Below are 25,395 nucleotides of genomic sequence, written 5' to 3'. Positions count from 1 at the left end.
GATAGGGAAGATGAATTAAATGATCTCATCAGAGACCTTCCATTGTCAAAAGATAAAGCTGAACTTCTTGCATCTAGAATCATAGAATCGTAGAGTTGGAAGGGACCTCCTGGGCCATCTGGTCCAACCCCCTGCTCAAAGCAGGATTCGCTAAATCATCCTAGTCAGATGTCTGTCCAGCCTCTGTTAGAAGACTTCCATTGAAGGAGAACTCACCACTTCTCGTGGCTGCTTGTTCCACTCATTGATCACTCTGTCAAAAAGTTTTTTCTAATGTCTAATCTGTGTCTCCTCCCATTCAGTTTCATCCCATTGCTTCTAGTCTTTCCTTGTGCAAATGAGAATAAAGTTGATCCTTCTACAATGTGATAGCCCTTTAGATATTTGTAGACAGCTATTAAGTCTCCTCTCAGTCTTCTCTTTTGCAAACTAAACATTCCCAAATCCTGCAACCTTTCCTCATAAGACAGGGTTTGCAGACCGGTCACCATTCTGGTTGCTCTCTTCTGAACTTGCTCCAGTTTGTTGATGTCTTTTTTTAAAATGTGGTGCCCAAAACTGGACACAATATTCCAGATGAGGTCTGACCAAAGAGGAGTAGAGGGAAATAATGACTTCACGTGATCTAGACTGTATGCTTCTGTTAATACATCCTAGAATTGCATTTGCCTTTTTTGCTGCTGCATCACACTGTTGACTCATATTCAGTCTGTGATCTAGGTTGAAACAGAAGAATCTTCTTCATGATGATGTCAAAGTGTGTCATTACTGAAATAAGTAACACGTTAACACAATTTTTCACAGTTGATGGACCAATGGTGTACTGCAACAATGTGAATGGCCTCTTTGAAGATCTGAATCAAGAGCATTTTGTTGCAGATTGGCGACTTCCCAGAGAAGTTTGAAAGCAGTGTTGCATCACAATGGAAATATGAAACCATCAATCCCTATTGCTCACTCATGTCATCTAAAGGAAAGTTATGAAAATCTGTCAGTTGTTTTGGATGCTATACAATATAAGCATCATCAATGGAATATCTGTGGAGATTTGAAAGTGATTGGTCTGCTAATGGGAATGCCAGGAGGTTTCACAGAATATTGTTGCTTCTTGTGTTTATGGGACAGTAGAAATACAGTAGAGCATTATGTTCGTCATGATTGGGGACCGAGAAACATCTATGGTCCAGATAGAGACAATGTTCAGCATTATCCTTTAGTTGCTCCAACAAAAATCTTTCTTCCTCCAGTACAGATAAAGTTGGGACTGGTTAAACTTTGTGATAGCCATGGGAAAGACAAATTCATAAGGGTTCCAGTACATTTCACAGAAATTCTCCAGCATTTCACCAGCAAAACTGAAGGAAGGGGTATTTGTTGGTCCTCAGATCAGAGAGCGTATGAGAGATGATGTGTCTGAAGGAAATCTAAATGATAAGGAATTGAGATCTTGGAAAAGCTTCAAGTGGATCTGTGAAAACTTCTCAGGAAAACAAAAATCTCCAGAATATGTTGAAGGTGTTGAGGAACTGCTAAATGCATACCAGTGTCTTGGATGTCGCATGTCTCTGAAAATGCACTTTTTTACATTCACATTTAGATTTATTCCCTCAAAATCTTGGGGATGTAAGCGATGAACACGGTGAGTGGTTTCACCAGGACATTAAAGTAATGGAGCACCACTACCAGGGTTTTTGGAATGACTCAATGATGGCAGATTACTGTTGGATGTTATATAGGGACAACCCTGAAAATCATACCAACGACAGTCTAATGTCAAGCACTTTTAATTTCTGCTCATATTTTGGTTTCTATTTTGAAATTATTTTGGTTCAATAAAAGCTGTTTTGTAAGGTGAAACATTTTTTTCTGATATGTAGATTTCTGACTTCTTAATGTCGCCAGTATATTTCCTATACCTTATAATAATGATCCTGCTCCATGGAAACTATACGTGCTACAGAAAAACTATGTACATTTATGAAATCAGGACAAAAATATGATTCAGAAAAAGTACAAAGTCACCTGCGATGATTACAAAAAATATTTTTTTGTAGACCTGTGATTTATGACGTGGAGTCAATAATCCATGAAATCAGGGCTCGAGTCACTCCAACACATCTCCTGCAGGTGTGAATAAATGTATATTACAGATATCAGCCACGCACAACTTAGAGATATATCATGCAATGCAAAAGAATGCAGTCTTCACCTGATGAAGATGGCATTCTGATGTCGAAACGTGTTGTGGAATAAAGGAACATTCATCACTGTCCTTGGCGCTCCTCTGACCGCGTTCTTTTGCATTGCATTGCATTCATCATCTCTCACTGAGGGCCTGCGGCTGGTGCTGCCTTGGACTTCGCACCCTTCTAATCCAAAACCTGTGTGGCCACTGTCAGCGCTCCCTAGAGACCGCTTCTTTTATTGTTTTAACTAGAGATACATCATGGCACAGGTGTAATGTTTTTATGTAGTTTCTCACGACCCTGTTTGAAGTTAGTCAATTTTAAATTGAAAAGTCAGGATAAAGGGAAACTCTGTTATTGTACAGAAATTCACACTTGGCCTCACTGCACATGTAATGTTACCAATCATAAAAGCGAAGTTTGGCCAGAAAGACTGGACCTGGTCTTGTAGGGACTATATGAGACATTCAGCAGCACAGAAGGGAGAGAAGGTAAATTCATCCAATAAGATATCAGAATTCTAGGAAGCCAACAGCATCATTACCATACACTTTCTCTTAGAGGCCCATCTTAATATTTTTGTTCAAGTGATTTTCTAACTTGTCCACACATTCTACGTACACGGTCTTTTGGATTTTTAGTTTATAGATCTGGGCAGGTAATGGTCAGTGTCTTCTAATCCCAGGGGGTAGGTGGATCCTCCAGGTTGTAACTTCTATAGAAAAGGTATTTCAATGACCAACATCATTTGAACCGTTTTGGGTGGAGTAACATGTTGTGGTCTAACCGGCAAAATAGTGATCACACAATTGTGATATGGTCAGACTACACCATCGTTAAAGCAGCCACAGCCAGTGACTGAGAAGAATCTGTGACTTCTCTATATTTAGTGGTTACTACTCACCTGACCGGTTATAACTAGAAATCTTCTCTTTACACCGCTCATCATTCTCCACATATCTCTCTGTAGTATTAATATGGGTCAGATCTTCACCCTAAAATAAATATTATAAAAGTCACAGACAGATGGAGAAGTCACATCTATGATCAGCTCTAATCCTGCCATCTCCACCGTTCTCATTACACAAGTATAAAACATATAATACTGGTGGATAAATCAAGACTGAGCACAAGACCTTCACAGCCGTCTACACATCATAGGGGAGATCTCATGACACCTTCTCTCCATCTACCTGATGATCCTGAGGAACATTGGGATCTTCTTGTTTAAAGTCCTGTGGAAGAAGAGGACGGGGACATCTCTCTGGTGTTGTCCTCTTACTGGATAGATCTGGAGTAAACACATACAGGGACTGAATTCATTCTTTACATACAGATAATTATAGGCCATGTGTATTTAGTCCTGTCTATTACCTGGTGATGTGAGGGGCTGGGGAACCTCCATCATGACGTCCTTGTACAGATCTTTGTGTCCTTCTAAATACTCCCACTCCTCCATGGAGAAATAGACAGCGACATCCTGACACCTTATAGGAACCTGACACATACAATGATACCGTCATCCCCCGATCCCTTCATAGCATTATTGTATAATGTCCCAGCAGTGTTACCTCTCCAGTTAGCAGCTCAATCATCTTGTAGGCGAGTTCTAGGATCTTCTGGTGATTGATGTCCTCATGTATCAGGGGGTGAGGTGGAGGCCCCATGATTGGGCTCAGGAGTCTTCCCCATCCCTCAGACACAGGGTCCTGACAGCGCTCACTAGAGGTCTTCTTCACTACTGTGTAATCCTGGTTATGGAGAGACACATTAATAAATCTCACTACAGACATTTCCAGGGTCCTCACCTCTCCAGTTCTGTCCATCTGTTATTCCCATAGATAAGAATGATGTAATGTGACGTCATCAGAATCTCTCACCTCTCCAGTAAGCCGGAAGAGGATCTCTAGGGTGAGGTGTAATATCCTCTCCGCCATCTTGTCTCTGTCCATATCCATCATTGATGGGTAAATCAGGAAAATTCTCTTGTGTAGAAGATCTTCACTGAGAGGATCCGATATTATAGAGACCTGAATGAGAAGATGATGTAACATCATAAAAATCCCACATATAAAAGGAAAATGGGGGAAACACATGGGGGAATCACAGTGATATAATCAGACCAAATGGTATCCACAGCTGATATCCCCACTGACTATATGAGTATAATTATTAGGACAGTCATATCACTGAACAGAGCACACCACAAGAGAACACATTGACCATAAGTCCTAAATATAAAAATGTATATTTATTACACAGTAAAAATAAAAATAGCAAAGCATCAGTGTAAACAAGAGTGATTTCTTATGTCACTATAGACGCTGTGGATCTATGAATCGCGGCGGCCATCTTTTTCCTGTCATGCGCAGTGTGTGTTCTCATATTACCAGGCACGCTCTGTAATCATGAGCAGCTGCGCCCACTTTTCTCTGGTCATGCAGTAATAGGATTTGGCCTCCTGTCTTCACACATAATGTAGGGAACCATAGTGACCCTTTGTCTTCATTTAGACATGTGCTATGATAGGATTTGACTAAGGACGCATAGGGTAAAATAGGATGGGAGGTTCATTATTGATGAACACCCCCCCTTTCTTAATTGGCTAGTTTTGCGATCTCTGATGTGATTGGTTGTTTTGTGTATATATACTTACCTGTCTCCCATAGGCACCACCCCCTGATGAAAGCTAAGGGCCGAAACGCGCGTTGGGGAGGGCGGCTATCCAAGGGGACCAGGTGCAGTGGAGCTTGTAAGTTGTATACTTACCACAATTTTTTGATTGCTTGCGCTGTAGGGCCTAGGGCATAAATAACGCACATATTGACACCTACTGGTGCCATTAGGTACTATCGCCTTTTACTTATGTGGCATATTCATGCAGTGACACGTTTGGTTCACTGTTTTTTGCACTAACACTGCACTTTAGCATCTACCTATACTGCACTTTATGTACGTTTTCCTAATTGTTTAATTATGATGTATACCCACAGTGAGTTGATGTACAATTTTCACTAACCTATATGCACTTTACTAAAGAATATATAATTTTCAGTATTGTTGTACACTATATTTTTTTGAGTGATATATAAATTTTAACACTATTCCCTGTATTAATGTGCCCTTATGAAATGGATAGTACTGCCCCCTAGTGTATACATACTTTTATACTATAAACTCTTGTTTACACTGATGCTTTGCTATTTTTATTTTATTTTTACTGTGTAATAAAGAACAAGACAGGAGATATCTGATGATAATATCTCTTTTTTTTCTGGATATGATTTGTTTTAGCATTTTCCTATAGGCTTCCGTATATTACATGAAAAACACACACAAAAAAAAATACTGTGGGAACATTATACTGTGTCTGGGGGCCCCGTGCCATGAGAGTAAGGCTGGAGTCACACACAACGTATAAGAATACGGTCTAAGGACGCGAATCGCAGAATTGTTCCCTGAACAATGATCCGTATGTCATCCGTGTGCAATGTGACGATGCGATTTTCTCACATCTAAGTATCCGTGTGACATCTGGACAGCGAGATTTTCTCGCCGGCTTGCAAAATGGACACACAGTATACTGCTCAAAAAATAAAGGGAACACTTAAGCAACACAATGTACTAGGATGTGTTCCCTTTATTTCTTTGAGCAGTATATAATGGGTACATAAAATAAGGAAAAAAGCAGCACACTCCGTTTACCGTATCATAAAAAACCTAATTCCTTTATTTTAGAAAAGTATACATGGACAAGGTTTGTGAGGGCAGGATAAGTGCAGACAAGAGACAGGACTATGGCCGTTTCGCGTTTAACAAGCTTCCACGGGTCCAGATGTAACAATTACTACATCATTTCCTTTTATGCACCTCATTGTGAAAAATTTGCATATAATCGATATACAAACAAAACTAAAAAAAAATTAACAAAAAACTGCAATTAAAAAATGACAAACATCTATAATATAACGCTGTAAGTGTCACTCTGTCCGAAGCCATTATAGACTGCACAAGCGCGCCTGCGCAGTCTGGCTCCAGACAGAATGAGGCATCCAGCGGTGAGGAGTGTGTATGGCGCCGGAGACGGCGGTACCATAGACACTGCATACCGCCATGTCCGGTGCCATACTTACCTGACCGGGTGGAGCATTGCCTCGGCGCTTCTCTTCGGCCGGAGACTGGGGCTGGAGTGCGGCCGGAACCGCGCACGTGCATAGCGCGATCCGGCGCCACTTTACTGAAGACACATTTGCAGTGTGTCTTCAGCAATATGGCGCCAGACACACCTATGGGCATGCGCATACTTTGGCGCCAGACTCCTCCCCTGGCCTCCAGCAGAACGTGACAGCGCTGAAGCACAGGAAATAAGGGTGAGTATAAATGTTTTTTTTGTGTGTGTATAGTTTAATAAGGGTGAGGGGGACCTTGCATACCAGGAAAGGGGGCTGAGAGGACCATGCATACCAGGATTGGGGGGGGGGGGGGGCGAGGGGACCGTGCATACCACGAAAAGGGGAGTGAGAGGACCGTGCATACCACGAAAAGGGGAGTGAGAGGACCGTGCATACCACGAAAAGGGGAAGGGACCGTGCATACCACGAAAAGGGGAAGGGACCGTGCATACCACGAAAAGGGGGGGTGAGGGGACTGTGCATACCACGAAAAGGGGGGGTGAGGGGACCGTGCATACCACGAAAAGGGGGGGGTGAGGGGACCGTGCATATCACGAAAAGAGGGGGGTGAGGGGGGCCATGCATACCAGGATTGCGGGGTGAGGGGTCCATGAATACCAGGATTGGGGGATTAGGGGGTCATGCATACCAGGATAGAGGGGTGAGGGGACCATACATACATACCAGCATAAGGGGGTACCATGGATACCAGGATTGGGGGGTGAGGGGACCATGCATGCCAGGATGAGGAATGGGATGCCATGCATACCAGGATTGGGGGATCTGTAGCATCGCTTGGAAAACTGATTGACAGGTTCGTCACACTTGTCAAACATAGTATTTGACAAGTGTGACCAACTTTTTACTATTGAGGCTGCCTATGCATAAAAAAAATAAAAAATTGGCAAAAACACGCGCTACGGGCGTACCCATAGCGGTACCGACTAATTGCAAATACCATTTAGTAAGGAATTTGAAAGCATTATGTGTCAATACAAAGTCTAGACCTTGAATTATAAAGGAAATAAAATCTGAAGTTTTATTTGAAATTTATGAGAATTTTTTTTATCTGCATCAATGCCTTGTTTGTGCGGTATTCTAGTGTATAAATTTACTACATCTATGAAAGTTAAAGCAAAATTTGGTTGCCATTCAAAACAGGCAAGAAACCCAAAACAGGTTTCCTGGAGGAAATAATTGATTCAAATAAGGAACTGCAAATAGTTAATTTGACTGGTAAAGCAATGATCTGAATAAATGTGGTAAAATCAAACCTCGGTTTGCTTATAAAAGAAATAATAACGTTATTGGTGAATAACCGTGTTTCACAACCACATGACAATTGGTTAACTAGCAATACCCCAAAAGGGAATTTTTAATGTGGAGATTACAATTTTTGTCAGCTACATTTAACAGGGAACTTGCTGCAGATTGGCCATATCCAGCATAGGGTTAATGATTTAATCACTTGCAAAGCCAAATATGTGGTTTATATCATTTTCTGTCCATGTTCTTTTTATTATAAAGGAAAAACGATAAGATCGATGTTTGTAAGATTTCGTGAACATTTTCATTGTATTTCTACAGGAAAGGGATCACTAAGATTCATAAAGCACATCCAAGAGAAACACGGGTCTAATCCTCAATGCCTGCGTTTTGCAGGATTGGAAGCAGTTAAATTTCCACCATGCGGAGGTGATCATAAAAAAATCCTTGACGGGAGGCAAAATAGATCATCGAAGCAAATGCGCAAGGTCCCTTAGGACTGAATGAAAGATTAGATTACTCCTGCTTCTTGTAATAATGTGCTTTATTATCATTTCTATCCGAATTGCAATCAACGGATTTTGTTACATGTAAGTGGAGTGCCCCGCGGGCCTGGGGGTAATTGGTACTGTAATGTAAAATGTCTGTAAGGTAGAACTTTCTAGAATCCTCAATTCTTTCCAGAAAATCGCCTTGTCACACAGCAGCATCCCCCCTCCTTATCAGCTGTGTGCCCGCACTGGTAATAGGACACTTCCTCTATAACATTTGGCCCCTCTCCACAGTAGGGAATGCTAATTAGTTAAGGGAAAGCATTTCCTTTGTTCTCAGATCTATGGCTGAATGAAACTATGGGTGATATTAAAGAGACTGTACCGCAAAAACCATACACTGTTGCGATATAATAATCATATCACTGTGTAGGCAATGAAGCCAGCTTTCTAAATCCCTAAGTTTCACGATTCTCGGACTTCCAGAAACTGAGATATGGATTGCTCCCAAACGGAGTGTCCTAAGTATGGCATGCTTGGAGTTGTTTCACTCTATTCGGTAAATTACAAACAATGATGCCCTATGTGTGTTGGTACGGGCTTTTCTCGTTTAGATATAGTTATTCTAAGTTTTGTAGCCAAATCATAACTTGGAGAGAGGGAGGTTGGACCTCTCCAGACCGCCCATTTCGTGAGGTCACAGACCCTAGGCTATAGGTATTCCCTACCAAATTCCAGTCAGTTCACCTGGAGTCCTCCTGCCAGAGAGACGTGCCGATTAGTGGGGACGTTTGGTTAAGCGACCTCCCCCAGCCACATGGTCTGTCTAATACCAACTACGCACATGTGTTACTTTCTGTTCTTTCATCCACTTTGTTTTATATTTGTATTCGTACACATGTAATGTCTCAATTTATTACAACTTTTGTATTTGTAATCACTGCCTTCCATTTGGGGAATAAATCGTAAAATTATCAGTTTGACTCCATGCTCTAAGAAACGAACTATGCGCCTTTTTTTAGATAATCGCTTCTAATTTCAGGGGTTTGCCGCGGACCCTCTTAACTCTTGATTAAGTAAAGCGTGGCTGGTGGCAGCGTGGTGTGTGCGGCTGGTGAGGCTAGCTGGCAGTACAGACGGGTCTTACATGCTGAATGAGGGGCTGCGGCCACAGCATTGATAATTCCCATACTGCAGTAGTCTAGCGGCCCGTGCACAACAAGCAGCCCGTCCGACAACTAATTATCCTAGGTGCAGGTTCCCTGACTGACCTGAGGGTAAGGGGGGCGCCGGAGAGCTGCTAGTTCCAAAGTGGAACTGAGAAAGTGGGATATACATAAATCCCCGCAGTTCTTGGAAGGTTGTTAGCAGTGGTGAAACAACCAAAATACACCCCCTGTGATAAATTGTTAGAGCAAGATTAGCTTGCTGTGTTTTTGTCACATGGTGCCAGTGGTGGGATAACTAAGATAAGCCCCCTCTGTGCCTGTGATAGCCTTGTGCCGGCAGTGCGTCACGTCCCTCCGTCCGCTGACAAACACGTGTCGGTGGTGAGACTGTAACATATTGGTGGCACAGGGTCCGCTGTCCGTCGCAATTTGGCGACGGCGGTCCGTCGTTCGTCACATATTGGTGGCAGCGGTGGGCTGTTCGTCACAGGTACCGGGCCGGTCGACTTCCATGCGGGACGGTGTCACGGCGGCGACGCGGTCCTTGGCCCAGAGGCGTCCAGTAATAAAATAGGGGAAGTTGTGTGGTATTTACGTGGTAAAAATTAAAATAAAGTTATTAGATGGTGAAATACGTGACGCCACCTGTGGTATTCTAGTCAGAGGTGACCAGCGCTGCGGTGTTGCTTCTCTGGGATGGATGTTGGGCGCAGCTATGATGTTGTAGCCCTCCACAGGTAGGGCTGTAGTCCCAGGGCAAAGATGTTAAATAGTAAAAATGACTGTGAACGTTGGGGTGCAGAGAAATGAGAGACACAGAGAGGTGCAGTTTCTTTACCTTTTACTGGTAATTGGTTGTAGTCCGGAGTACCACATACAGGTGATGGAATGAGTCCGAATCGCCTGGAGGCATTCAGGGGATCCACCTTGCCAGGTTGGGATTTAGAACCTTCCTTTCTGCGCTTTGTGTGTGGGTCTCCGCTGTATATATCTATGCTGCGACCCTCTATTCGTGATGGTTTCACTAACCTGTATGGCTGTCAGCGTGAGCCTATTCCACGGGTACCGTTCTCTTCATCATCGGCCCCGGGCTCCTTATCCGCTGACGTGCCCTCAGGTGTTCAATGTGCACAGGAATTTACAATCCCCTGTACTTTCAGATTCGGCTATCAGGGTGTACAGCTCCTGTCAGCCTAGGACTCTGATGTCCCTTTTCTCTTTATTAGCGCTTCACTCAGGGGTCTGCTATTTGCAGTATTTTAGCTTCCCTAGAGTCTCTCAGTCTCTGCTCTTGTCCTTTCCCTCTTCACAGATCAGCTGCCTGTCCTTATCTGACAGGATCTTTCAGAAAGATTCTTTTACCTCACATCCTTCACATTTTACTGTCATTTCTCCTCACAGATGCTTCGTTTCCATGACAACCCCCTCAGCTCATTTCTAGCTGACTCACCAACCCCATCTGCTGGCCAGAATTTATAAGGCATCCCTTTTCTGACCTGCAGCAGGAAGTTGTGATTAAATCTATGCTGCCTGGCATGGGGGTCCCTTTTCTGCCTCCAAGTATGACTTTACCCATTAGAGGGAGGTAATGTCACTGTGACAACTGGACTCTGGGGTGTCACATAAGACTGTTTGTCATTTTTTAATTGCACAGTTTTGTTATTTTTTTTTTAATTTTGTTTGCATATTGATTATATGCAAATTTTCACAATGAGGTGCATAAAAGGAAATGACACAGTAATTGTTACATCTGGACCCATGTTTAACGCAAAATGGCCGTAGTCCTGTCTCTTGTCTGCATGCCTGCACTTATCCTGCCCTCACAAACCTTGTCCATGTATGCTTTTCTAAAATAAAGGACTTAGGTTTTTTATGATACGGTAAACAGTGTGCTGCTTTTTTCCTTATTTTTTGGATTGCCTTATGTGTTCTTCTTCAAGCAAGCACCTTCACTACCGTGCTTTGAGCCTGCAAAGTGTCGCCGACTCAGAGTCCTCCCACTCCACCAGTAAGTAGACTGTTTCTTAGTGCCAGTCCATTTTTTTCTTTGATATAATGGGTACATAGTATCAAATATTCGTGAAAACATATATAAAGTCTCTCTCTCTATATATATATATATATATATATATATATATATATATGTGTCAGTGAGACACATATGTATATTTATATTTCATGCAGAGGTAGATAGTAGAATAGCCGATAATTCAATTGTCGGCTTCTGTAAAATCATTACAGACCCCGACTGGATATGAGACATGGTTTACATACAGTAAACCATTGCATATTTGTTAGATTTATATATGTCCCGGACTAATAATGTTAATAGTGTATGTGTGTAAAATTTTGGAGCTGTAGGTGTTAAATTAAAGGATTAATTCATGGAAAAAGCTGGCGTGGGCTCACAAGCAATTTTCTCCGCCAGAGAGGTCAAGCCAGTGACTGAGGGCAGAAATTAATAGCCTAGAGAGGGACCATTGTGTTTAGGCCCCTCTGGCTAAAAAATCTGCCCCCAGCCACCCCAGAAAAGGCACATCTGTTAAGATGCGACAATTCCAGCACTTACCCACTTTCTTCCCATTGCCCTGTAGGGGGTGGCATATGGGAAATAAGGGGTTAATGTCACCTTGCTATCATAAGGTGACATTACACCTGGCTAATAATGGAGAGGTGTCAATAAGACACCTCTCCATTATTAATCCACTAGTCTGAAAGGGTTAAAAAAAAAAACAAACACATGTGAGGATTGTTATATACTACGTGGCTGTGCTATATACTATTAGGGGTATATTATATTCTATGGGGGGGAGGCTGTGTTATATACTATGGGGGCTACATTATATTCTATGGGGGGCTGTATTAGATTTTCTGAGGGAGGATTGCATCATACTGTTTGATGGGGCTACATTATTGGCCTGGATCACACTTCATTTTTTTAAATCCGTCCAAATCCGTCGTTTTCCGTTAAAAAACGGATCCACCATGTTTTTGGCGGATCCGTTTTTTTTCCCCATAGACTTGCATTAGGCCAGTTTCACACTAGCGTTTTGGAGCGCAGCGGCGGCCCCGCCCCCTGCCGCGCCCCCGCCGGTAGCTCCGCCCACCGGCGCAGGCCGTGCGCAGTATGCGTTTGGCGGCGCATGCGTCCTTTTGACGGTGCGCCGACCTGCGCCAAACGCAACCTGCTGCATTTTGGTTGCGTCGGCGCACCGTCAAAAAGGCGCATGCGCCACCAAACGCATACTGCGCACGGCCTGCGCCCCCTGTGATAAAGATAAGGGACGCAGGGCGCATGCCGGTGGGCGGAGCTACCGGCGGGGGCGGGGCTTAGCGGCAGCCGTGCGCAGGCCGTCGCTGCGCTCCAAAACGCTAGTGTGAAACTAGCCTTAGCGGCTACCGCGGATCCGTCAAGAAAACGGATCCAAACGGATCTGTTAGCGGCTAAAAACGGATGTGTGAAACAGGGCTTATTCTATGGGGAGGTGGGCTGTATTTTACTCTATTCGGGGCTACATTATATTCTCTGGGGGGCTGTATTAAATTATATTCTATGAGGGGTGATTGCATCATACTCTGAGGGGGCTACATTATACTATATGAGGGGGACTGCAAAATATTCTATGGGGGTTACATTACACTCTGTGGGGTGGTTGCATTATACTGTATCGAGGACTATGGCCATGGAACAAGGAGGTGGAATAAGATTCTGCAGGTGAAAAACTGGCTACGTCGATGGTGCCGTCAGCAACGATTTGGATTTATGGATCACGGAGTGAATTACCTTTACGATGGACTACTTGCTAGAGATGGGGTGCACCTTACGAAGACTGGAAAACATGTATTTGGAAGTCGCCTTGCTACACTTGTAAGGAGAGCTTTAAACTAGAACAACATGGGAAGGGAAGCAAAAGACCAGAAAAAGCCATACACCTGACAAATGCTATTGAGAACTCTGCTATTAGAAGTGGAAAGGAAGAACAAAGACAAAAGAATCTAATTAATAAAAATATTGGAGAAAGAGAAACCAATCACAAACTAAAATGTTTCTATACTAATGCACAAAGCATGGGCAACAAACAAGGAGAATTGGAACTACTAACACAGGAAAAGAAATATGATGTCATTGGAATCACTGAAACTTGGTGGGACGATACACATGATTGGAATACAAGACTAGAAGGATACAACTTATTTGCAAGAAACAGACTTGATAAACGAGGAGGAGGTGTCGCATTGTATGTTAGAAACGCATATACCTGTATCTGCACAGAGATTGAAGCTGCAGAGACTGGGAGTTCTGTGGAAATTGTTTGGGTAAGAATACAAGGACAGAACAATGGAAAGGACACCATTGTAGGCATTTACTACAGGCCGCCTGTGCAAGCTGAAGATATGGATGAACTCTTTATGCATCAAATGGCCAAGTTCTCCAAAAAATATGACATAGTTGTCATGGGAGATTTCAACTATCCAGACATTTGTTGGGTATCTCTCTCAGGCAAAACTAACAGGTCAAGGAAATTCTTATCCTCTCTTGCTGACAACTTTATCTTCCAAAAGGTAGGGGAGAAAACAAGGGGAACTGCTACCTTGGATCTAATTCTTATAAACAGGGAGGAAGTGGTTGAGGAGGTAAAAGTGGCTGGGACCCTAGGAGGTAGCGACCATGCTATTTTAGAATTTTGGATAACTAGAGGAGGAAGACCTGTGAAGACTCAGACGTCAAGGTTAGATTTCAGAAAGGCAGATTTTAAGGGATTCAGAAAGAGAATTGGAGGGATCCAATGGCTGGATATCCTTAAAGACAAAAATGTCCAGGAAGGATGGGAAATCTTGAAAAATGAAATTCTCAATGCACAGTTGTTAACAATTCCGAAAAGAGGGAAGAATAGGAAGCATTTAAGGAAGCCAGGATGGATGAACACAGAACTTAAGCACATGCTAAAAAGGAAAAAAAAAATGTTTATAAAATGGAAAGAGGGAGGCATATCTAAAGAAGAATATAATGCTGTCTGCAGAACCTGCAGGGCACAAATCAGATTAGCTAAAGCTGACAATGAATTGAGGCTTGCAAGAGATGTCAAAAGCAATAATAAAGGTTTTTGGGGGTATGTCAAAAGTAAAAGAAAAGTCAAAGATACTATAGGATTTTTACAGGATGAAAACGATGAAATGGTAAGACAGGATGTTGAGAAGGCCGAACTTTTAAATTCCTATTTTGCATCTGTTTTCTCTCAGAAAGGAAATGTAACATCAACTGTTCTTCACTGTCCTATTAAGGGAATTGAAGAATCCAGGATATCTATAAACAGAAAGATAGTGAGGAAACACTTAGCTAACCTAAATGAATTCAAGTCTCCAGGTCCAGATGAATTACACCCCAGAGTACTGAAGGAGATAGCAGGAGAAATTTTTGAACCCCTCTCCATAATCTTTGAAAATTCTTGGAGAACAGGAGAAGTCCCAGAAGACTGGAGAAGAGCAAATGTTGTTCCTATCTTCAAAAAAGGGGAAGAAGGTGGACCCAGGCAACTATAGGCCGGTGAGTCTGACTTCTATACCAGGAAAGATCTTTGAACAAATTATTAAACAACATGTATGTCAGTAACTGGATAAGAATGAAGTGATTAAACAGAGTCAGCATGGGTTTGTAACTAATAAGTCATGTCAGACTAACTTAATTTCCTTCTATGATGGAATCACTAATTGGGTGGATCAAGGAAATGCTGTATAGTATATCTTGACTTCAGCAAAGCATTTGACAAAGTCTCTCATACAATCCTTATTGAAAAAATGACTAAGTATGGAATGGACAAGGCAACTGTTAGGTGGATTCATAACTGGCTTAGTGATCGGGCCCAAAGAGTGGTCGTAAATGGCTACACATCCAGTTGGAAGAATGTCTCAAGTGGGGTACCACAGGGCTCTGTCCTGGGCCCTGTATTGTTCAACATCTTTATCAGCGATTTAGATAAAGGAATTGAGGGTAGACTGATTAAATTTGCTGATGACACAAAGCTAGGAGGGATAGCTAATACTAGAGAAGAGAGAGAGAGGATTCAAAAAGATATAAATAAACTGGAGAAGTGGGCAGCAACTAACAAAATGGTTTTTAACAGGGAAAAATGCAAAGTACTACATCTGGGCAATAAAAATGAAAAAAGTATATACAGAATGGGAGGAATAGGGCTAAGCAACAGCACATGTGAAAAAGACTTGGGTATACTAATTGATCACAGACTGAATATGAGTCAACAGTGTGATGCAGCAGCAAAAAAGGCAAATGCAATTCTAGGATGTATTAACAGAAGCATACAGTCTAGATCACGTGAAGTCATTATTTACCTCTACTCCTCTTTGGTCAGACCTCATCTGGAATATTGTGTCCAGTTTTGGGCACCACATTTTAAAAAAAAACAAACAAACTGGAGCAAGTTCAGAAAAGAGCGACCAGAATGGTGACCGGTCTGCAAACCCTGTCTTATGAGGAAAGGTTGCAGGATTTGGGAATGTTTAGTTTGCAAAAGAGAAGACTGAGAGGAGACTTAATAGCTGTCTACAAATATCTAAAGGGCTGTCACATTGCAGAAGGATCAACTTTATTCTCATTTGCACAAGGAAAGACTAGAAGCAATGGGATGAAACTGAATGGGAGGAGACACAGATTAGATATTAGAAAAAACTTTTTGACAGTTAGAGTGATCAATGAGTGGAACAAGCTGCCACGAGAAGTGGTGAGTTCTCCTTCAATGGAAGTCTTCAAACAGAGGCTGGACAGACATCTGACTGGGATGATTTAGCGAATCCTGCTTTGAGCAGGGGGTTGGACCAGATGGCCCAGGAGGTCCCTTCCAACTCTACGATTCTATTCTATTCTATGATTCTATTCTATGGGGAATACATTATAGTATATGAAGAACTATGGGATGCATTATACTATGGGAAGTGAATTGTACTACATGGATGACTATGGCGGTGCATTATACTATATGGAGCACTATGAAGAGTGTATTATACTATGTGGAGGACTGAGCAGTGTATTTTAATATATGGAGGACTATGAGGCATATTATATGGAGGACTATGGGTGTGCATTTTACATTATGGAGGACTGTGGTGCACATTTATAATATATGCAGGACTATGGGGTGTATTATACTATGTGGTGGACTGTGGTGCACATTATAATATATAGAAAACTATGGGGTGTATTATATTTAACAAGCAAAATTGTCATGTCACGTGTGACTGGATACACCGCCTCCAGCAGGGCGAATTTAAACAGAGTTAAGGGAGACACCGGGGAAACCGTTACAATGGAGGGCTCTGCAATAGGGAACGGGGGACATGGAGACCTCCTGCAGTCCCCTGAGTCAGTGTCCCTACACTCCTGACGATCCCTAGGCAAGTTCCGCACCTGGCGACGAGCTGGATACCTCAAATCCCTAGCTCGCCCTGCACCTATCCTTTTCTAGTGAATTGGACAGTGCAGAAACTAATCCCACCACTGCACTAATATACACACAAGGAAAGTCACAAACAGGGAAAAACACCACTTAGCTTTGCTCTGTTGTTATTGCTCCCAGCAACAGAGTACAACACCAAAGTTCAGCTTCACCCCTGAAGCTCGACACCTGAATTCAGCTTCCGCCTGAAGCTATTAAACCAGAGCTCCCCTGAGCAGCCAGGAACTCCTCTCTGTAGTTCCTTCCTTCACCAGACTTGGTTGAAAATAGGCAATATCACCAACAGTGAGACCACCTGCTACTCCTTTATAGGTAGCAGCCACAGAATCACAGCTGCTTCATTATCACGTGCAATAACACTAGCGGCCACCGGGGGCAACTAACTAAAGTAACCAGAGTGCAATGACCCTAAAGGCCACCAGGGGCAAAACTAGAATTAAAAACGACAGTATAATGACCCTAATGGCCACCGGGAGCAAAACTAACCTAAAGCAAACAGCTTAAAGGAAAAAAAAAAAAAAAAAGGTTACTTGTGCAAAATCTGTCATAATCCAACCTGGATCATGACAAAAATTATGCATATTCATCGAGTGACTGGGTTGTTCATATCAGAACAGAAATCCTTGCTCTCAGCAGCACATCGCCGGTGTAAACTGAAGAGGCCTGGAAACAAGAGATGAACGACTTCAATACTGTAGATCACACTCATTTAGCGGCCTGAACTCAGCGAACGTAACTACAACCGAAATGCTTCTGTGTGATGTGCAATATGTTAGTATTTGGGGCCCCAATTTAAACTTTGCTTGGGGCACCACTATGCCTAAAACCGGCTCTGGGTACAGCATCTACCTCAACCTGCAGAGCCACACTCCACATAGAGAATAATGGAGCCTCCGGCACCGACCTCCACCCGCAGAGCCGCACTCCATATAGACAATAATGGAGCCTCCAGCACCGACCTCCACCCGCAGAGCCGCACTCCACATAGAGAATAATGGAGCCTCCAGCACCGACCTCCACCCGCAGAGCTGCACTCCACATAGAGAATAATGGAGCCTCCGGCACCGACCTCCACCCGCAGAGCCGCACTCCACATAGAGAATAATGGAGCCTCCAGCACCGACCTCCACCTGCAGAGCCGCACTCCACATAGAGAATAATGGAGCCTCCAGCACCGACCTCCACCCGCAGAGCCGCACTCCACATAGAGAATAATGGAGCCTCCAGCACCGACCTCCACCCGCAGAGCAGCACTCCACATATAGAATAATGGAGCCTCCAGCACCGACCTCCACCCGCAGAGCCGCACTCCACATAGAGAATAATGGAGCCTCCAGCACCGACCTCCACCCGCAGAGCCGCACTCCACATAGAGAATAATGGAGCCTCCAGCACCGACCTCCACCCGCACTCCACATATAGAATAATGGAGCCTCCAGCACCGACCTCCACCCGCAGAGCCGCACTTCACATAGAGAATAATGGAGCCTCCGGCACCGACCTCCACCCGCAGAGCTGCACTCCACATAGAGAATAATGGAGCCTCCAGCACCGACCTCCACCCGCAGAGCCGCACTCCACATAGAGAATAATGGAGCCTCCAGCACCGACCTCCACCCGCAGAGCTGCACTCCACATAGAGAATAATGGAGCCTCCAGCACCGACCTCCACCCGCACTCCACATATAGAATAATGGAGCCTCCAGCACCGACCTCCACCCGCAGAGCCGCACTCCACATAGAGAATAATGGAGCCTCCGGCACCGACCTCCACCCGCACTCCACATATAGAATAATGGAGCCTCCAGCACCGACCTCCACCCGCAGAGCCGCACTCCACATAGAGAATAATGGAGCCTCCAGCACCGACCTCCACCCGCACTCCACATATAGAATAATGGAGCCTCCGGCACCGACCTCCACCCGCAGAGCCGCACTCCACATAGAGAATAATGGAGCCTCCGGCATCGACCTCCACCCGCAGAGCCGCACACCACATAGAGAATAATGGATCCTCCAGCACCGACCTCCACCCGCAGAGCCGCACTCCACATAGAGAATAATGGAGCCTCCAGCACCGACCTCCACCCGCAGAGCCGCACTCCACATAGAGAATAATGGAGCCTCCGGCACCGACCTCCACCCGCACTCCACATATAGAATAATGGAGCCTCCGGCACCGACCTCCACCCGCAGAGCCGCACTCCACATATAGAATAATGGAGCCTCCGGCACCGACCTCCACCCGCAGAGCCGCACTCCACATATAGAATAATGGAGCCTCCGGCATCGACCTCCACCCGCAGAGCCGCACACCACATAGAGAATAATGGATCCTCCAGCACCGACCTCCACCCGCAGAGCCGCACTCCACATAGAGAATAATGGAGCCTCCAGCACCGACCTCCACCCGCAGAGCCGCACTCCACATAGAGAATAATGGAGCCTCCGGCACCGACCTCCACCCGCACTCCACATATAGAATAATGGAGCCTCCGGCACCGACCTCCACCCGCAGAGCCGCACTCCACATAGAGAATAATGGAGCCTCCAGCACCGACCTCCACCCGCACTCCACATATAGAATAATGGAGCCTCCAGCACCGACCTCCACCCGCAGAGCCGCACTCCACATAGAGAATAATGGAGCCTCCGGCATCGACCTCCACCCGCAGAGCCGCACACCACATAGAGAATAATGGATCCTCCAGCACCGACCTCCACCCGCAGAGCCGCACTCCACATAGAGAATAATGGAGCCTCCAGCACCGACCTCCACCCGCAGAGCCGCACACCACATAGAGAATAATGGATCCTCCAGCACCGACCTCCACCCGCAGAGCAGCACTCCACATATAGAATAATGGAGCCTCCAGCACCGACCTCCACCCGCAGAGCCGCACTCCACATAGAGAATAATGGAGCCTCCGGCACCGACCTCCACCCGCAGAGCCGCACTCCACATAGAGAATAATGGAGCCTCCAGCACCGACCTCCACCCGCACTCCACATATAGAATAATGGAGCCTCCAGCACCGACCTCCACCCGCAGAGCCGCACTCCACATAAAGAATAATGGAGCCTCCGGCATCGACCTCCACCCGCAGAGCCGCACACCACATAGAGAATAATGGATCCTCCAGCACCGACCTCCACCCGCAGAGCCGCACTCCACATAGAGAATAATGGAGCCTCCGGCACCGACCTCCACCCGCAGAGCCGCACTCCACATAGAGAATAATGGAGCCTCCGGCACCTACCTCCACCCGCAGAGCCGCACTCCACATAGAGAATAATGGAGCCTCCGGCACCGACCTCCACCCGCAGAGCCGCACTCCACATAGAGAATAATGGAGCCTCCAGCACCTACCTCCACCCGCAGAGCCGCACTCCACATAGAGAATAATGGAGCCTCCAGCACCGACTTCCACCCGCAGAGCCGCACTCCACATAGAGAACAATGGAGCCTCCAGCAACGACCTCCACCCGCAGAGCCGCACTCCACATAGAGAATAATGGAGCCTCCGGCACCGACCTCCACCCGCAGAGCCGCACTCCACATAGAGAATAATGGAGCCTCCGGCACCGACCTCCACCCGCAGAGCCGCACTCCACATAGAGAATAATGGAGCCTCCGGCACCGACCTCCACCCGCAGAGCCACACTCCACATAGAGAATAATGGAGCCTCCAGCACCGACCTCCACCCGCAGAGCCGCACTCCACATAGAGAATAATGGAGCCTCCAGCACCGACCTCCACCCGCAGAGCCGCACTCCACATAGAGAATAATGGAGCCTCCGGCACCGACCTCCACCCGCAGAGCCGCACTCCACATAGAGAATAATGGAGCCTCCGGCACCGACCTCCACCCGCAGAGCCACACTCCACATAGAGAATAATGGAGCCTCCAGCACCGACCTCCACCTGCAGAGCCGCACTCCACATAGAGAATAATGGAGCCTCCAGCACCGACCTCCACCCGCAGAGCCGCACTCCACATAGAGAATAATGGAGCCTCCGGCACCGACCTCCACCCGCAGAGCCGCACTCCACATAGAGAATAATGGAGCCTCCAGCACCGACCTCCACCCGCAGAGCCACACTCCACATAGAGAATAATGGAGCCTCCGGCACCGACCTCCACCTGCAGAGCCGCACTCCACATAGAGAATAATGGAGCCTCCAGCACCGACCTCCACCCGCAGAGCCGCACTCCACATAGAGAATAATGGAGCCTCCATCACCGACCTCCACCCGCAGAGCCGCACTCCACATAGAGAATAATGGAGCCTCCAGCACCGACCTCCACCCGCAGAGCCACACTCCACATAGAGAATAATGGAGCCTCCAGCACCGACCTCCACCTGCAGAGCCACACTCCACATAGAGAATAATGGAGCCTCCAGCACCGACCTCCACCCGCAGAGCCGCACTCCACATAGAGAATAATGGAGCCTCCGGCACCGACCTCCACCTGCAGAGCCGCACTCCACATAGAGAATAATGGAGCCTCCAGCACCGACCTCCACCCGCAGAGCCGCACTCCACATAGAGAATAATGGAGCCTCCGGCACCGACCTCCACCTGCAGAGCCACACTCCACATAGAGAATAATGGAGCCTCCAGCACCGACCTCCACCCGCAGAGCCGCACTCCACATAGAGAATAATGGAGCCTCCAGCACCGACCTCCACCTGCAGAGCCGCACTCCACATAGAGAATAATGGAGCCTCCAGCACCTACCTCCACCCGCAGAGCCACACTCCACATAGAGAATAATGGAGCCTCCAGCACCTACCTCCACCCGCAGAGCCACACTCCACATAGAGAATAATGGAGCCTCCAGCACCGACCTCCACCCGCAGAGCCGCACTCCACATAGAGAATAATGGAGCCTCCAGCACCGACCTCCACCTGCAGAGCCACACTCCACATAGAGAATAATGGAGCCTCCAGCACCGACCTCCACCCGCAGAGCCGCACTCCACATAGAGAATAATGGAGCCTCCAGCACCGACCTCCACCCGCAGAGCCACACTCCACATAGAGAATAATGGAGCCTCCGGCACCGACCTCCACCTGCAGAGCCGCACTCCACATAGAGAATAATGGAGCCTCCAGCACCGACCTCCACCCGCAGAGCCGCACTCCACACAGAGAATAATGGAGCCTCCAGCACCGACCTCCACCCGCAGAGCCGCACTCCACATAGAGAATAATGGAGCCTCCAGCACCGACCTCCACCTGCAGAGCCGCACTCCACATAGAGAATAATGGAGCCTCCAGCACCTACCTCCACCCGCAGAGCCGCACTCCACATATATGGCTGCTCTGTGCACAGGACCTGTGATGAGGTCACAGGAGGGGAGGAGTCAGGGGTCACATGATCAGGGGCCTCAGTGTATGCAGGACTCTGCTGTGCTGGTTGTTGTGGTGCTGGATGAGGGGAAGTTTCTGTGTGGGGTCAGGAGGAGTTTACAGTGTGGATGTAGCAGAGCCATGTGTGTACTTGGTGTATGGAGCGGAGCCGTGCGTGTATGTGGTGTACGACGTGTGGGATGATGGCGGTACTGTGGAAACATTATACAGTATGTAGGGATATGGCGGTATTATGAGGTGATCGGTGTATGTTACCCTGTATGTTATGGGGGGTTTCTACACTATACGCTGTATGTGTGGGGGATGGGGGATGTTACACTGTACTGTTATGTCAATAGACGATTGGTCCTTATCACATAGGGCGCCACAAAACTAATATGGAAATCAAAAGTGCCTCATCTGGAAGGTATTATCCCACATAGACCAGGTGACCACAGTGACAACTTAGGCTAGTTTCACATTTGCGCTTTATAGCGCAGCGACGGCCTGCGCACGGCTGCCGCTAAGCCCCGCCCTCTCCCGGCTTGCTGCCTGCCCGTTCCGGTCATCGCCGCCTACTAGCGCACATGGACGCTTGCGATCTGCGCACCCTATCTTTAGCATAGGGTGCGCAGATCGAGCACTGGCAGGATTTTGCCGTGCGCTGCGCACTTTTGAAGGTGCGCCGTGGGCGCTGAAATGCAACATGCTGCGTTCGGCGCACACGGGCGCACCTTCAAAAGTGCGCAGCGCACGGCATAATCCTGCCAGTGCTCGATCTGCGCACCCTATGCTAAAGATAGGGTGCGCAGATCGCAAGCGTCCATGTGCGCCCATGTGACCGGAAGGGGCGGGCAGGGGGCGGGGCTTAGCGGCGGCCGTGCGCAGGCCGCTGCTGCGCTATAAATCGCAAATGTGAAACTAGCCTTACAGAGAATATTTGCACAGCTATATATATATAAACGCCTTATCGTGTCTGTAACCGAAATCGCAGGCCGCAACCAATCAGCGACAGGCGCAGGCCTTAATCTGTAAAAAAGAGAATTAAAATAAAAAAGTTATTCTCACCGTCCGACTGCCTCCTGTCTTCTTTCAACGCGCCCGGCCTCGCGTTCACGGTAATGCTTTGCGGCTTAGGCCGCTGATGACGTCACTTTCGCGAGAGCGAGAGAGAAAGACGTCATCAGCGACCTAAGCCGCAAAGCATTACTGTGAACGCGAGGCCGGGCGCGTTGAAAGAAGACAGGAGGCAGTCGGACGGTGAGAATAACTTTTTTTTATTTTTAATATTATTTTTGTACAGGGCCGTGTTGCTGATTGGTCGTGGCTACACGGAAAGGGGGGGTGAGGGGACCATGCATACCAGGAAAGGGGGGTGAGGGGACCATGCATACCAGGATGGGGGGGTGAGGGGACCATGCATACCAGGATTGGGGGGTGAGGGGGACCATGCATACCAGGATTGGGGGGTGAGAGGACCATGCATACCAGGATTGGGGGGTGAGGGGACCATGCATACCAGGATTGGGGGGTGAGGGGACCATACATACCAGGATTGGGGGGTGAGGGGACCATACATACCAGGATTGGGGGGTGAAGGGACCATGCATACCAGGATCGGGGGGTGAGGGGACCATGCATACCAGGAAAGGGGGGTGAGGGGACCATGCATACCAGGATTGGGGGGTGAGGGGACCCTGCATACCAGGATGGGGGGGGTGAAGGGACCATGCATACCAGGATTGGGGGGTGAGGGGACCATGTATACCAGCATTGGGGGGTGAGAGGACCATGCATACCAGGATTGGGGGGTGAGGGGACCATACATACCAGGATTGGGGGGTGAGGGGACCATACATACCAGGATTGGGGGGTGAAGGGACCATGCATACCAGGATCGGGGGGTGAGGGGACCATGCATACCAGGAAAGGGGGGTGAGGGGACCATGCATACCAGGATTGGGGGGTGAGGGGACCCTGCATACCAGGATGGGGGGGTGAAGGGACCATGCATAGCAGGATTGGGGGGTGAAGGGACCATGCATACCAGGATTGGGGGGTGAGGGGACCATGCATACCAGGAAAGGGGGGTGAGGGGACCATGCATACCAGGATTGGGGGGTGAGGGGACCCTGCATACCAGGATGGGGGGGTGAGGGGACCATGCATACCAGGATTGGGGGGTGAGGGGACCATGCATACCAGGATTGGGGGGTGAGGGGACCATACATACCAGGATTGGGGGGTGAGGGGACCATGCATACCAGGATTGGGGGGTGAGGGGACCATACATACCAGGATTGGGGGGTGAGGGGACCATGCATACCAGGATTGGGGGGTGAAGGGACCATGCATACCAGGATAGGGGGTGAGGGGACCATGCATACCAGGATAGGGGGTGAGGGGACCATGCATACCAGGATAGGGGGGTGAGGGGACCATGCATACCAGGATTGGGGGGTGAGGGCACCATGCATACCAGGATGGGGGGGTGAGGGGACCATGCATACCAGGATTGGGGGTGAGGGGACCATGCATACCAGGATAGGGGGTGAGGGGACCATGCATACCAGGATTTGGGGGTGAGGGGACCATGCATACCAGGACTGGGGGGTGAGGGGACCATGCATACCAGGATTGGGGGGTGAAGGGACCATGCATAACAGGATATGGGGTGAAGGGACCATGCATACCAGGATAGGGGGTGAGGGGACCATGCATACCAGGATAGGGGGTGAGGGGACCATGCATACCAGGATAGGGGGTGAGGGGACCATGCATACCAGGATTGGGGGGTGAGGAGACCATGCATACCAGGATTGGGGGGTGAGGGGACCATGCATACCAGGATTGGGGGGTGAGGGGACCATGCATACCAGGATAGGGGGGTGAGGACCATGCATACCAGGATAGGGGGGTGAGGGGACCATGCATACCAAGAAAGGGGGGTGAGGGGACCATGCATACCAAGAAAGGGGGGTGAGGGGACCATGCATACCAGGATTGGGGGTGAGGGGACCATGCATACCAGGAAAGAGAGGTGAGAGGAGCATGCATACCAGGATTGGGGGTGAGAGGACCATGCATTTCAGGATTGGGGGGTCAGGGGACCATACATACAAGGATAGGGGGTTGAGGGGTAGCATGCATATCAGGATTGGGGGTGAGAGAACCATACATATCAGGATTGGGGAGTGCATTATTATTAAATCTTCAAAAATAAACTGCATATATATTCTAGAATACCCGATGCGTTAGAATCAGGCCACCATCTAGTAAAGA

General features: G+C 47.3%; 2 protein-coding genes across 3 annotated transcripts in view; both read right to left on the bottom strand.

Annotated features, from left to right (window-relative positions):
- Nucleotides 1-21,281, bottom strand: part of LOC141047231 (uncharacterized) — a 63,285-nt gene extending 42,004 nt beyond the window's left edge. Inside the window, exons 1-6 of one of the 2 annotated variants that reach the window (XM_073542194.1) lie at nucleotides 21,169-21,281; nucleotides 4,067-4,216; nucleotides 3,758-3,937; nucleotides 3,561-3,684; nucleotides 3,380-3,477; nucleotides 3,091-3,181 (exon numbers count right to left, since the gene is read on the bottom strand). In XM_073542194.1, coding sequence (XP_073398295.1) covers nucleotides 3,091-3,181; nucleotides 3,380-3,477; nucleotides 3,561-3,684; nucleotides 3,758-3,937; nucleotides 4,067-4,216; nucleotides 21,169-21,195 — 670 coding nt within the window. In that variant the 5' untranslated portion in view covers nucleotides 21,196-21,281. Of the gene's footprint in view, nucleotides 1-3,090; nucleotides 3,182-3,379; nucleotides 3,478-3,560; nucleotides 3,685-3,757; nucleotides 3,938-4,066; nucleotides 4,217-20,838; nucleotides 20,961-21,168 lie in introns of those variants that run through there. The other variant, XM_073542193.1, reaches the window with a different exon arrangement.
- LOC141047230 (uncharacterized) overlaps nucleotides 1-25,395 on the bottom strand; it is a 218,053-nt gene that overhangs the window by 96,412 nt on the left and 96,246 nt on the right. The window lies entirely within an intron of this gene.

This window comes from Dendrobates tinctorius, unplaced genomic scaffold (assembly GCF_039654945.1).
Source record: "Dendrobates tinctorius isolate UK_male_01 unplaced genomic scaffold, ASM3965494v1 ptg000126l, whole genome shotgun sequence".
In the NCBI taxonomy this organism is placed as follows: Eukaryota; Metazoa; Chordata; class Amphibia; order Anura; family Dendrobatidae; genus Dendrobates; species Dendrobates tinctorius.
Note: the sequence above shows the minus strand (reverse complement) of the source record. Positions and strands in the feature narration are given on the sequence as shown.